Source organism: Typopeltis vanoorti, chromosome 12, assembly GCF_054136105.1.
Source record: "Typopeltis vanoorti isolate ZY-2024b chromosome 12, IOZ_Tvanoo_1.0, whole genome shotgun sequence".
In the NCBI taxonomy this organism is placed as follows: domain Eukaryota; kingdom Metazoa; phylum Arthropoda; class Arachnida; order Uropygi; family Thelyphonidae; genus Typopeltis; species Typopeltis vanoorti.
The window spans coordinates 72190474-72206449 of NC_143560.1; the positions used below are offsets into that span (position 1 = coordinate 72190474).

General features: G+C 33.6%; 1 protein-coding gene across 3 annotated transcripts in view; it reads right to left on the reverse strand.

Annotated features, from left to right (window-relative positions):
• l(3)76BDm (trafficking protein particle complex subunit 8 homolog l(3)76BDm) overlaps nucleotides 1-15976 on the reverse strand; it is a 447636-nt gene that overhangs the window by 282132 nt on the left and 149528 nt on the right. For all 3 annotated transcript variants that reach the window (XM_090401248.1, XM_090401249.1, XM_090401247.1), the window contains exons 9-10: nucleotides 8223-8332; nucleotides 1030-1180 (exon numbers count right to left, since the gene is read on the reverse strand). In XM_090401248.1, coding sequence (XP_090257374.1) covers nucleotides 1030-1180; nucleotides 8223-8332 — 261 coding nt within the window. The remainder of the gene's footprint in view (nucleotides 1-1029; nucleotides 1181-8222; nucleotides 8333-15976) is intronic.

The window sequence follows — 15976 nt, forward strand, 5'->3', positions numbered from 1 at the left end:
TGAAAGTCACTGCTGCACCAATCAGAATTGAACCTTGATGTAACTAAAAAAATCTTCTTTAGAGAGATGAATAAAAATAAAAAACAATCTCTAAACAAATGGCGCAGTCGACTTATAGGATTGGTTGTGACTTAACTTTATTTTAGACTCAAGAAAGCTAATAAATAAAAAGGTTGAATGCTATCGCTAATCCTTCCTTTCTTTGATCACTAATGCTCGAGTATATCATTTTATATTTATTATTTAGTATTATTTATTAGGATCTCACTTCTTTTAGTCTTCTTCGTCTCAATAATACCAATTATGTCCATGCACTTCTCTAGTGCTTCCAGTTCACTTCTTTTCCATTGAAATTAAACTTGCCAAGAAATTATATTCTTATTTTATTTAAATTTAGTTTATTTAAATTATAAACAAGTGAAAAAAACTTTCTACAATATTCTTTTCCATTGATACCCCTTATGTTGATGGTGTCCATCTTCAATTCTGCTGACACTGAGTTTGTTTCTGCAGCTGACTTTTCACTGTTTGACCTAGTTCCCCCCGGCAGAAAGAGCAGGGTCCATGTTGAACTTGGCAATGCCCGGCCAGTATGATATTTCATCATATTGTATTATCATGTTTGTTTCTGGTTTGAGCCAATACAAAGTACAATTTGGTTGGCTAAGTGCCAAATTGCCCTGCAATCCTCGTTCATTCAGTGTCCAGTGGACACCGGCTAAAGGGGCACATCACACTTAAGTGAGAATCAAACATTATGTCCGAGGTCTTAGTTAGTTCTGCACATTTCTTAAACATTAGGTGGAGATCTCTTCCCAGTTATCCAGCTTTGATCCTTAAACAGACCCTCCATAAAATAACCTCTTAAATAAATTATCAATATTTCTCAAAAACAGAAGTATGTGAACTTCAAGTGCAGAAATTCACTAAATTATTACCTACATTTGTGTTTTGCTAGATTGTAGCACTAAGAGCATTACATGTGTCAATTTTATTAAAATGAAAATATAAGTGATGATTCTCCCTTACCACTGCACCAGCAAAATAAAGCCATGCTTGATCACTGCTGAAATCTCGTTTAGCATTATGATAAGCCTGATATGACAGCTCATATAACTGAAACATAAAAGCCAAATCTCCAAGTTTTCGTACTTGCAACTCTGGTGCATCTTGTCCATATCTAAAATAAATAATATTCTTATTACTTGAAATGAACATGGCATTTCAAAAAAGTCACAGAAGAAACAAGAGGAATAACAAAAAAAAAATCAAACTCCTTAAAATGTTTTATTTACAGTGGTGCATTTCAACTTAAATTCATTTAAAATGCATGCATAATACAAGTTTAGCTGTGCATTAGCTCAGAAACTTTTTTTTTTTTAAATAAACATGGAATCTTTTTCAAACCACTTCATACCACCAAACAAGCAGAGTAATGGTTTTGCACCAACTGAAAAAACTGTCTACTGTTAAAAAGAAATCTAAATGTAAAATAAAAGCTAAAGTAACTAATTATTAATAAAATATGAACATTGTATTAAATTAACCAAATCTGTTCTAACTGAAACTCATTTTGGGCAGAAATTCATGGCCATCATCACAAGTTAGAATTAACATATATGTTACTTCTTTTTGTTCTATGTTTGAATTATGTACATACTCTACTTTCATTGCCCATAGCCAATGCATTAACTAATAAATCATTACAACCTGAAATAACAGACTTGTCTGGTTGGTTGAGTGTCTACTTTGTCTACTTTCCGACTAACAGGCTGTGGGTTTCAATCCTACAGCCTTTGGGACAGATATTGGTGAAATGTCTAATGAAAAATAATTCTTGCCAAATAGAAGATCATCACTGCTTACTAAAGGCTTGAAGTGCTTGAAAAAAAAAAAAAGGTTTCTGAGCAAAACAGGCTCAAATACCTTTCGTATTTGTGCACATAAATCTATGTGCACAAATTAGTCTCATTATCATAGTTCACATTTTGAAATGTGACCACATTACTCTACTTGAAAGAGATTCCAATTCAAGTTTATGTTCACGCTTATTATTGAACACCATAGCTTTCCCTCCTTTCTCAGATCCTTACTAGCTAAGTAAATAATTTTATACTTAGTACTTAGAGAGACTGGTAGCAGAAGTTATGTTCACTTCTCTTATTCTTCTCAACTTTTCCATTAATGCTTTTTTTTTTATGCTGATGATCTCATCTTCATTTCTTTCAGTGATGTTATAGACTTTTTTTTTGTTGCTTTCCACCCTGGTTTTCAGTATGATATTTGATCTTATTTTAATGTCATTACTGTTTTTAAACATGTTCATAGAGGTTTCTGAGCAAAACAAGCTCAAATACTCTTCGTGAAAACTATGTGCACAAATTAGTCTCATTATCATAATTCACATTTCTCTGCATTCCTTTAAAGGCTATGTGGAGTTCTCCTCTCAGTTATATAGCTTTGACCTTAAGCACCCCAATCTCAATTATTTATTTATTCACTTATCGATCTCTAACCACACCATCGATTGGGACAACAGCTCCATGCCTTATATAGCACAAGATTATAGATGTAGAAACTTCAAAGAAGACATGGTTGTAGTCCATTCAGGAGAAAATCTAAATAGAAATCAAGGAATGATTCTGAAAGACATCTGGAAAAGCCTAATAAATTCACTCAGCTTACCAGAATTTCATTTCGCTAAAAACTATGCAACACGCTCAATAAACAATGACTGAGACACCACACTCCATGCTTATGATGTTACGCGTCAGTTTTAATTTTAATTTATTTGACTGTTTTACTCCATTCTTTTTTTACTAGCAAATGTTATTGTGCCATCATACTTGTCCTGAAGAAGCCAGACAAGAATAGCTGGTGAAACTTGTTGATAATTTGTGTATATTATTTATTAATATATGGTCAATGAATAAAACCAAGAAAAAACAAAATGTTATATTCAGGCAATGACAATCAAAGAAAAGGAGTAGTCAAAGTATTGAACACTAAATATGAGGCTAATCTTCTTGAATGGTAGGCAGTCTCAAGTATAGTGATTTGGGCAAATATGAGAATGGGGACTGGAAAATGAGAGTTATATCTGCCTATTGTCCCACAGAAGGTTCAAGACAGAAGTGGAGGAATTTTTTGAGGCTTAAGAGAAAACAACTGACACAATGAAAAAGGAAAAGTTGGTCCTTGTTGAGGATCTACATAGCAGAGTAAGAAATGATTGTCAGACATATAAAAATATATTGGAAAAATTTGGAGAAAAGAGAAAGCTAATAATGAGGTAGAAGTGTAGGAATTTTTTGAGGCTTTACAAAAAGCAACCGACAGAATGAAAAAGGAAAAGTTGCTCCTTGTTAGGGATGTAAATAGCAGAGTAGGATACGATTGTCAGACATACAAAAATATTTTGGGAAAATTTGGAGAAAAGAGCAGAGCTAATAATAATGACAAATACCTGTTGGATTTCTGCTCAGGACATCGACTGGTTATTACTAACACAATGTTCCAACATAAAAATGTGTGCACAAATTCACATGGAGAGAACAGGAACAGGAAGAAGAAAAGTCTCATTGACTATGTTATTGTTGATAGTGATGTTTTCTCCCTGGTGCAGGACACCAGAGTGTACAGAGCATTGGAAATTAAAAGTGATCACCATTTAGTCTTGAGCAGGGTAAAATTGAATTTCATATTGAAAAGAATAACATGTAAGAAAGTTTTAAAGCGAATAAAAGTTGAGCAGCTCTCAAATGTGAACTGTAGACTAAAATATACAAACATGATTGAAGAAAAAAATTAAAGAGTTTGAGAACAGAAACCAAACCTTGGAGATTCAGTGACAAGCCCTGAAGAAAACACTGATTGATTCAGCCAGAGCGGCATGTGGTGAGGTTGTCTACAAGGATAGAAAAATCAGAACTCCATGGTGGACACAGGAAGTTAAAGAGGCAGTGAAGGAAAAGAAGAAAGCACATACAGAGACAAATGTAAGAAAGCTAAACACTGCATAAAACTAGCTAAACAAAAGTCATGGGAGAACTTTGGTAAGAACACAGAAAATAAATATCAAGAAGTGGCAAGATATTCTGGAGGTTGTTGAAGAAGCTCAGAAATGGAGGAAAGAGTGAAAAGGAATTAGAGATGATAAAGGTGACATGAAAACCGGAGGAAAAAATATCCTTCAAGTATGGAGTAATTAAACTTGTGGACAGACTTATGTGTTCGTCGAACATGTTGTTTATTATTTTAACGGTATAATAGAACACAGAAACTAAGTAAATAATTAATTTATTAACTTGATGCTGATATTTCACTGGTGTTATAACCAGCATCTTCAGAGCACAAAAACACTGTTTGTCACAATACGCGAGACTAAAACAACATGGTATACTTTAACAAAATTGTAGCAGCAACACTACAATTCAGCAAGTTAATACAGCCATATTTGTTGAGATTTGGAGTGTGTTTTAGGGCTTCTGTCGCCTCTAAGAACAATCTCTCTGATTTATACGGGTTTCTGTGTAGTACTTTTGTGTTTTTCCAGTTGATCCTGTGTGCAGGGGTATCCAGAGCATGGTCTGCTAGGCCCGACTTCCCATAATGATAATTCCGGACGTATCGTTTATGTTCGCTGATGCGGATATTCACAGTTCTTCCTGTTTGACCGTAGTAGGCTTGATTGCATGAGCAGGGTACTTGGTAGACTCCTGGATGTGATAAAGGAGGAATGCTGTCCTTGGGTGAGCGGATGAGGGTGGCTAATTTGCTACATGGTCTGAATGTAGTGCGTAGTTTATGTTTATTGAGAATTCTTGAGATCTTTTCGGATGTGTCTTTAATGTAAGGGATGGTGACTGTTTTGTTGTAGTTCTTCTGTGGTGGATGGTGGGAGGGGTTTCTTAGGAGTGTTTAGTATTTTGTTTATTTTATGTGGATTGTAGCCATTGGCCAAGAAGGTGTGGCGTAAGTGAGTCAGTTCAGCAGTAAGAGCCTTGTAATTGGAACAGATTGCTCTCGCTCTATGGGTTAGCGTTTTTAATATGCCATATTGTTAAGAAGGATGATGGTGTGATTGTTTGTGTAAGTATCTGCCTGTATGTGTGGGTTTCTAAAAACTGAAAATGATAAGGAACCATCTGGGAGACGTGTGATGAGTGTATCCAGGAAGGGCAGACAGTTGTTGGCTTCCAGTTCCATAGTAAAGTGGATTTTTGGATGTTGGCTATTTAAATGTGCTAAGAAAGTTTTCAATGTCTCAGGGCCATGTGGCCAAATAGCAAGCACTTCATCAACATAGCGTAGCCAAAGTGTTGGTTTGAGAGAGTGGCTGTACTGATTGCTTGTTTTTCCAGGTGTTCTATGTAAAAGTTGGCTAGGGGGGGGAAGTGGGAGCCCATGGCTGTCCCATCAATTTGTTTGTATATTTTCCCTTTCCATGTGAAATATCCTGCATGTATTGTGAATTTGAATAGTCCAAATATATCAGGGGGGAAGTGTGACTTCAGTAGATTGAGGGTTTCTATTAGTGGTACATTTGTGAATAGTGAAGTTATGTCAAAGCTTACTATTAAGTCTGAGCTTTTTAGGGTAAGGTGTTGTAAGATGCTTTTTAGGTGTGCTGAATTTTTGACAAAGGAGGGAGAATTGTTAGTGAGAGTGGCTAGTAGCTTCGCTAAATGTCTAGCCAGTTTGTATGTAAGACTATTTATACCAGTTTGTATGTGGGACTATATACAGAAACCCGTATAAATCAGAGAGATTGTTCATAGAGGCGACAGAAGCCCTAAAGCACACTCCAAATCTCAACAAATATGGCTGTATTAACTTGCCGAAGATCTGGGAGACAGTCATATTAAGAAAAAACTAGCACTTTTCTAGGACTCTAGTAATATATGATAGCTTTTTTTTTTTTCCAGATAGAGGGTGCCAAAATCAGGACACTAGTCTTTGTGTTGCTGCTACAGTTTTGTTTAAGTACACCATGTTGTTTTAGTCTTGCGTATTGTGACAAACAGTGTTTTTGTGCTCTGAAGATGCTGGTTATAACACCAGCGAAATATCAGCATCAAGTTAATAAATTAATTATTTGCTTAGTTTCTGTGTTCTATTATACTGTTAAAATAATAAACAATATGGAGTAATTACTTCGAAAAATTGCTAAATGAAACAAGCAGTGATGTCAGCACAGTGATAAAAAGCACTGACCAGAAATAGAGGCTGTCAGGAGCAGATTTTCACTTTACGACAGATAGTTGAGAAATCATGGGTATATAACAAAGATCTGTAATTTAAGTTTTGTAGATCTTGAAAAGGCATATGACAAGGTGCCGAGAGAAAAGCTATTCAATATGCTACAATTATATGGTGTGAATGGGGCATTATATCAAGCAATACTTAGTCTTTATTTGAGTTGTAAGTCAGCAGTTAGAATTGAAGTACAGGAGGATGGTTTAATTTGAAATCTGGTGTCAGACAAGGATGTACTTTATCCCTTCTCTTATTCATTATCTATATGGATCACATTATGAAGGAAAGTGGTTTTAAACCTGATATCAAAATTGGAGATGTTAATCTCAGCTCTTTGATTTATGTGGATGATGTTATACTTCTAATTAAATCTGCTACAAGTCTGCAAGATTCCCTGACTAAAGTGAATAACTGATGTAATTGATATAGTATGAAGGTCAGCATTAAAAAACAAAGACAATGAAAATTATTCAGTAACATTGAAAATATCAATGCATTGTGAATGGACAACCTATAGAACAAGTAAAACATTTCAGCTACTTAGGCACGATTTTTAGTGAAGATGGTAAATTAAATATAGAAATAGACAACAGAATAAGCAAAGCTGGTATGATAGGAAGTCAATTGAATAAATTCATATGGAATAAGAGAAATTAGTCAGATCACTAAATTAGCAGTATACAAGACAGTGCTCAAAACCAATTTTAGCTTATGGATCTGAGAGCTGGGTCAGAAGCAAAACACTTGACCAAAGACTAGAGACTGCAGATATGAGTCCTGAGGAAGATTAGGGCATGAACAGATGGCATCAATGGCAATATCATATTAAAAACGAGGTCATGAGGAAAGATCTTGACATTGTCAGCATCCAGGAATGCATTAGCAGAGCTAATCTCAGGTGGTATTGGTCACTTATTGAAATATTGGCAAAACAAGTGTTCTCTGCCAGGTTGGCAGGAAAAAGACAGAGGAAGACCAAGATATAGTGGATCGATACAGTAAAAAGTGCCTTAGAAGAGAGAAATATAAGAGCTGATAATGTTGGAGTCTTGACAGGTAACAGACTGATTTGGAGGAAAATTGTAGATAGGAAGTTAGAATGATGTAATTTTTCATGTAATACTATCATATCCGGTACACCCCTTGAGGGTATATATCAGTTTGATGATGATGATAATTGAGATTATTTCAGACCAGGAATAGTTACCATCTGCAACAGATGCCAGCTAGTCAAGTCAGTAAACCTACTCATCCAGTAATGGTAAGCATGGGTACATATGCAATACTACAGATATATTATAATCTTTAGAAGCTCTTCTGATTTTGAACCAAAAATTTTTCATTGATCAACCAAATTAGAAAAAGCACATCCTATCTTATCCCAATGGCTTTAACAGACCTTTAAGATCCACAACCTTCCAAGCATGCTTGGAAGGTTGTGGGCATCCTATCCTCGTAACCGAAGAACGAGGATAGGATGGTCACCCCTATGCCTCCAAGTATTCCTGGCTGTATCCCTATGTGTTCATGGGGCCAGTTTGCCTGCTTGTAGGATGAAAAACCCCAGATAAACTGGGGGAAAAAAGCCTTGCTCTCTATGCCCAAGACCGGCTAACTTGGCTATGGCTGAGGAAGATCCTTTAGCTCCTCACATCTCCGATGGAGATCGAACCTAGGACACTCCTTCACCAGGCATATGGTTGCGAAGAGCAAAGCCACTAGGCTAACCATGCAGACGAGAAAGCACATACATTATGTAATTTTTAATCAAAATTTTAAATCAATTTATAAGATTATCAATTTTGATGATTCAGAACTTTCGTATACTATATAAGAATCATTCTGCTCAGGTTTTAAATGACTTTAAAAGTCAAGAAACAAATTTTAAAAAATAGCATGTATTAGAAAAAATTTTCATTTCCATAAAAATAACTGCATATAAATTATAACTATACTCAGCTTACACAACAGATGTAGTTGATGCAGCTAAGCCCTGAATACCTGGTTTGTTAGGACCAAACCATTTCTTTGTAACATTTAAAATGGAACGGTGTATTCCTTTTCTGTTGGTCACCTGAATAAAAATAAATACACTCCCTTATAAATACAAAAGTAAATATGTAAATTTAGCTATCACATAAATTTACATATTTACTTACACACACTTTGAATATGTGCATAAATATTTTAAAATATCTGAATATTTATAAATTTATTTTATTATTAAAATTTAATTCAGATAAAATTTCAGATTTAAAATATTTTAATATTTAAACCATTACAAATAGTTTAAACTTTAATAAATACATTTGTTATTTATTATAAAAAGAGAAAAATTATTCACATGCTTAGCCAAAGTTCTATTTAGCAAAAAACATGTAATGGGCACAAATAAATACATGGAATTTGGTTCATATTCCTTAAACAGTGCAGTGAATCCAATTTCAAAATTTTTATTTGGTTATAAATTATCAAATATGAACTAAAAGAATTTGAATTATTATATACCTTTTCCAAAAACTGATAAGGTTATACTGGATTTCAAGTATATTAAAAAATTACTTCTTCCCCATATACATTACATCTAATTGCCTGTCATGGTCAAGTAACTTAGCTTCACAGACATACTACTATATGCATTAATTACACCACCTCTGTATGAGAGACTAGCTAACTTATCAAGTGAAAAGTGCTTAATTGTGTTGTTTGCATTCTATGTGGGAATCAAACCAAGCCTTTCCATCTAAAAGGAAAGCTTTATTGGCAAGATAAATATTAAAAGTAAAATAATGACATCAAATTTCTGATGTTCATTCTTCAAAGGGTACACCCGGATTTTTTTTTTATAATATGTATAATTAATAAAAATGATAATATAAATAATATAAAAAATAATTAAGAAATATCTTTCTTATATTTCTTATAGAAATATAAGAAAGATATTTATTATGATTACAGCTATTTTGCCTGCTTCAGTTTAGGAGTACCCCTGTTTAAATGTCATTGGCTATTTACTCATGGATTCTTAGGGCATTATGAGTGTAGATGTACTAAAAAGTATATGTAGCCTAAGGAATAGAAAATTGCACATACCTTTTTCTGGGTGTTGTGGCTTTTCCTCAGTCTGCGATGTCGAAAACTGCAGTGTGTGTGTGTGGGGGGGGTAGGCTGTATGGTATAATAAGTTAGAAAAACCCGGGTTTTTTTTTTCGTAACATATAGAAACATATACTTTTATATAGGATGGGGAAAAAATGAAAGGGTTAATTTTTTTTTTTTTTTTTTTTTTAAATAGGGAGGGGGAAGGGGAAAGGTGGTTGACGGGGTGTGGACCGTTTCGACTATTCGTGGTCGTCATCTGAACACATTGGGAAAGTGGAAGCTATGTCAGGTCGGGTGAGTGCTTCTGCTTTAGAGGTGTTTGTGTTGTCTCCTATTGGTCGGGGTTGTGACCTCAATTTTATGTTGTGAAGCTTCCAAACCTCGGAGATTATGTTTGGAAGCTTCACAACATAAAATTGAGGTCACAACCCCGACCAATAGGAGACAACACAAACACCTCTAAAGCAGAAGCACTCACCCGACCTGACATAGCTTCCACTTTCCCAATGTGTTCAGATGACGACCACGAATAGTCGAAATGGTCCACACCCCATCAACCACCTTTCCCCTTCCCCCTCCCTATTTATAAAAAAAAAAAAAAAAAAAAAAAAAAAAAAAAAAAAAAAAATTAACCCTTTCATTTTTTCCCCGCCCTATATAAAAGTATATGTTTCTATATGTTACGAAAAAAAAAAAAAAAACCCGGGTTTTTCTAACTTATTATACCATACTGCCTACCCCCCCCACACACACACACACTGCAGTTTTCGACATCGCAGACTGAGGAAAAGCCACAACACCCAGAAAAAGGTATGTGCAATTTTCTATTCCTTAGGCTACATATACTTTTTAGTACATCTACACTCATAATGCCCTAAGAATCCATGAGTAAATAGCCAATGACATTTAAACAGGGGTACTCCTAAACTGAAGCAGGCAAAATAGCTGTAATCATAATAGTTTATAAAGAGGAGTAACATGGGAGTTTTCCTAGAAATAATATATATAAGAAAGATATAATTAATAATTATATATATAATAAATAAGACTAATTTTTCAAATTATGTTTTTCTTTATTAATTAATTATATATATATATATAGTTTTTTTATATTTTTTTAAATTTATTTTTTATATAATCCAGAAACCTTGCCCAGAAACCAAACATGGAACTTTTCAAGCTACTTCACAGACTTCTCCTTCCAATAAGTGGGATGGTGATCTCCCACCAGGTGATGAAATTTCCTACCTAAAGACATCCATAAGTTTACATTATTACTAACAATCTTTCAACAATTCTCTTCCAAATTAGTCAATTATTTGTTGGAACTTCAATGTTGTCAGAGTTTTTGGTCTTCTAAGTCATTTTTAAATGCATCAATCCACCTGATTATAGTTTTCTTCTAGGTTTTCTTCCTTCCATCAAATATCTGTTTTGTTAACCCTCTCCCATTAAGTGACTATACCATTTTGCATTAGCTCTGTTCACACTTCACAAATACTAGCAATCAATGTTCAATTCCTTCTTAATATCTTTATTTTTAATGATTCTGCAAACCAATGCCACATGTTCACTTCCCCCTAACGTTTCTCAGAATTGTTAAAATTAGCTTGATTACTGTTCCTGTATACACTGCTTTAGTGTTTTGACTACTCTTATTTCTTATTTCACATAAATTTATTCAACTTGCTTTCCGTCATACAAACTTTGCTCATTTCCATATTTAATCTTTTACTTGTTCTATAGATTCTCAATTGAAGATGCAGTTGATCTATTTCATCTTTTTACTGCTGATTTACAAGCCAAATTTGTTACAGCAGTTTTTCAATTTAGTTAAGAAATCCTTAACTAAATTTAGGTTAAATTGATGATGAGATTAAATTAAACTGGATTTCATTTAAGCACATAATATTTACAAGTAAACAAAACTGAGATTAATGTCTCCAGTTTTGATATCAGGTTGACATCAAAGCATCTTCATGTACTTCTTTCAATTCTAATTGCTGACTTACAACTTAAATATAGACTATATATTGCTCCATATAATGTCCTATTTACTGCACAATTGTACTATTTTGTAAAGATTTTCTCTTTGCACCTTGTCATATGCCTTTTCTGGATAAACAAAACAAATATATTTCCTTCCTGTATTCATAATTTCTCAATTATTAACCTTAAAGTGAAAATCTGATCCTAACAACCCTTACTTGGTCTGAATCCAGCTAGTTTTTTCTCAAGTTTCTCTTCTACAAATTTTCTAAGCATAATCCCTAAGTATGCTTGCATAAATCTTATTTGAGCACTTGGTAAAGAAATTCTTCTGTAATTCTCACATTTGGTTTCATTTCCCTTCTTTTTTTTTTTTTTTTTTCAGATGACTACTACTATGATAATTCTACTTCACCTATACAAAATTCAACCTTCTGATCAAGTCTTTTAAATTATGCAACATAGTCATGAAATAGCTATACCTACATATAAGCCTATATGGCCTTCCTTTTCAGGTTTCTGGTGGCTTTTTCTAATTGATATTGATATGTACATCTGAGTGCAATCCTCTTCAATACTTTCTGCCACTCTTCTGTCCCTGCTTGTTTCATTTAAAACCTTGACAGATCCAAAATACTTTTATCATCAATTTTCATGTCACCTTTATCGTTTAAAATAATTCCATGCATAAAATTTTCGGAAAGTAATGTTCAGCTTTTTTTTTTTTTTTTTAACATTAAGGAAGTAGTGATTTTGATACAGCAAAGAGAATACATAGTGGAGTGATAAAAATGACATCAATTGTGGAATACTGATTACGAAGACAGACTGAGAAGTTCTAGACTGAAGATACTAGAAACAGGAGAAGGATGATATTGATTGAGACATAAACTTTGGAAAGGGCCATTATAGGATATGAGTGGATGGAATTTTTCATTTTATAGAGGGTGGGAAAAGGATGAAAGTTGAGAATAAATGCCATCAGGAAAAAGAGATGAGAGTTAGATTTTTCTCTCATAGAGCGGTGCATGACCGGAATGGACTGCCATTGGATGTTGTGTGTGCAAGCAGTGTGAATGAATTCATGGACAGGTATGACAGCTGGTGCAGATAGTATGTGGCCTCTCTCAATCAGTCCCTGACTCCTCTTAATAATAAATGTTTTGCATATAACAATTTTTTTCATGAAAGATATGAAATTTATTTTGAAAGTGACTGACAATTTTTTTTTTTATTATAATTGCAGTATATTGAAATTAATATACAGTTCTTGCTCATTTCTATAATACATACTAATACTTATTTACTATTTCTTGAGTTAATATGCTGCAACAGAGTAAAAAAAAAAGGAATGTTTATTATTCTTTCTTGATAGTGAACTACTAGTGGATGGTGTAGTCAAGCTGAAACTTAAAGGGGAAAAAGTGCACTTTATAGAAAATTAATAAAAGTAAGTAATTTTAAAACTGAAAAATAAAAAATTGTAAAATAAGTAAGTAGTGACATCATATGTAAGAAAAGCGAGTTTAAGGAGGCAAAAAAGATAACATTTCCTTCAAAACAGACTGTAATGTTTAGACAATGCTGCTGTGGCTAGTTTGGGAAACAAGAGTACGCACTGATATGGTAAACCATGGTTTACCATATTTTTACCATTTGGCTTCTGCAGTAATGAAAATAGCAATGAAAATAATTCATCCACTTCCTCTCAAAAAACCTTTCATGTCCAGTTCATAAACATCAATAATTTCTAATAACATAGATGACTTATACCACCATTTATAATCATCATCTGATATCAATTACCTATTTCTAACAGCATGCAAGAGCAGGAATGAAAACAAAATTTAGAAGGAAATATATCTCAGAGAATAGAATAGTATGAGATAATTATTTTGAAAAATTGCTAAATGAAACAAGCAGGGATAGCACAGTGGTAAAAAACACTCAACAGGCATACAGTCAGGAATACATATCCATACTTGAAGTAGAAAAAGCCATCAAAGGCCTGAAATGTGAAAAGGCAGCAGGAGTAGATGATATGGAGTATGGTATAAAAGTCTTACAGTGGCTGCACTGCATAGTTCAGAAAGCCTGGACAGAGGGATGAATTCCTGATGATTGGAGTAGAGCTCTCATAGTACCCATATATAAAAAAGGGAAATAAAACTGAATGTGAGAATTATAGAGGCATTTGATTACTGAGTGTTCCTGATAAGATATATGAAACGGTTGAGAAGAATAGTGGAAGAAAAGCTTGGTGAAGAACAAGATGGATTCAGGCCAAATAGAGGCTGTCAGGATCAGATCTTCACTTTATGACAAATAGTTGAAAAAGCATTGGAATATAACAAAGATTTATACTTAACTTTTGTCAATCTGGAAAAGCATATGACAAGGTGCCAAGAGAGAAGCTATTCAATATGCTACAGTTATATGGTGTCAATGTGGCATTATATCAAGCAATACTTAGTCTTTATTTGAGTTGTAAATCAGCAGTTAGAATTGAAGGAAGTACAGGAAGATGGTTTAATGTTAAATCTGGTGTGAGATAAGGATGTACATTATCCCCTCTGTTATTCATTATCGATATGGATCACATTATGAAGGAAAGTGGTATTAAACATGATATCATAAGATATCATGACATGATAAGATTCCCTGACTAAATTGAATAACTGTAGTAATAGATATGGTATGAAGGTCAGCAATAAAAGGACAAAAACAATGAAAATAGGCAGAATCATTGAAAATGTCAACTGTGTTTTGAATGGAGAACCTGTGGAACAAGTAAAACATTTCAGCTACTTTGGCATGATTTTTAGTGAAGATGGTAAATTAAATATGGAAATAGACAACAGAATTAATAAAGCTGGTATGGTGGGAAGTCAATTGAATAAATTCATATGGAATAAAAGAGAAATTAGTTGGAACACTAAATTAGCTGTATACAAGAAGTGTTCAAATGAATTTTAACTTATGGATCTGAGAGTTGGGTTAGAAATAAAACAATTGACTAAAGACTAGAGACCAGAGATATGAGAATCGTGAGAAAGATTAGAGGCATGAACAGATGGCACCAGTGGCAACATCATATTAAAAACGACGATATCAGGAAAGAATTTTATATTATTAGCATCCAGGAATGCATTAGCAGAGCTAATCTCAGGTGGTATGGTCACTTAAATAGAATGGGAGAAAAAAGATTAGGAAAACAAGTGTTCTCTGCCAGGTTGGCAGGAAAACGACCCAAAGGAAGACTAAGATATAGGTGGATTGATACTGTACAAAGTGGCTTAGACAATAGAAATATAAGATCTGATAATGTTGGAGTCTTGACAAGTAACAGACTGATTTGGAGGAAAATTGTAGATAGGAAGTTAGTAATGATGTAAATTTTTCATGTAGTACTATCATATCGTGTACACCCCTCGAGGGTACATGACAGGAATTTGATGATGATGATGATAGTATGAGATTTGAAAACATTGTTGGGAATGATAAAACAGAGAACACGAGATTATATTTTCAAGGTCAAGTAGTTCAGTCTTTGCTATCTTTCTCACTACATATTACTCAGATTGTCAAAAAATCAGGAGATGAAATACTATCTCTACTTTTCTCCCAAGAAGACAAATAGAAAACAACAGATGACCAAGAAAGAAATGTCTATTTACCAATGCCAAGAGTGTTAGGAATGAAGGACAATAATTCATTTCAATGACTGATTCTAGTCAATTTAATAACTGATATAAGTAAGACACAGCTGACTAAGGAGTTTGTACAAGAGCAAACACTGAATATGAAGGCAGTCATACTTGCAAACTTTCAAAACTAAAAAAAACTAGCAGATTATTTGATTTCAGATTTGAAGGAAATACTCGTCTCATCACTTTAACATTTATACTGAAGGGATTGTCATAGCCCTCAAAGCATAAATACAGTAATACCTTGCCTAGTGTAGTTAATAGGTGCCAAAAAAAGTTCCATGCTATGCAAAACTACACTGTTTAAAAGGTTATTATGTGTTATAGCATAATGTATTGCAAACCAATAATTACAGTACTGGTGAAAAATAAACAATTATGCATCATTTGTTTACTGCAAGCTCACTAGAAATATTAAATAATGTGCACAGAAAAATTAAAAAGGATTAAAATGAAATTTTAAAAAAATCAAAGATTTTTACTGTTGACAATTGAACAAGTTTTTATTGGGAAAAATTTACTTAAAGAATGTAGTTTACACAGGTTTTCTTCTTCATTTTTTTGCATGCATATCTTTGTAACCTCAAGCAGCATTTTGCAATGCTTGCCACACAATTCTTAGTTCAACGTTACAATTGCTGTCCATAAGAAAATCAGAAGAATTGCCTATTTTTCCAATAAAAGTCAAAAGTTCATTAAATGAGAATTCTTTTGTTGCACCTCAGCACCAGCTTCATTAACTTATCTTCCTCTTCTTCGTATAAATGTTGTTGATCCATCTTCACGAGAGTTTCATCATGTAGGTCATATGAATGCAAGTCAATATATTCACACACATTGTAAGAATCCAAAGTTTCAAATTCGAGATCTTTCCCAATCTGCACAATGTCTTCAGAAACAGTTTTCATTTGCGATTTAGA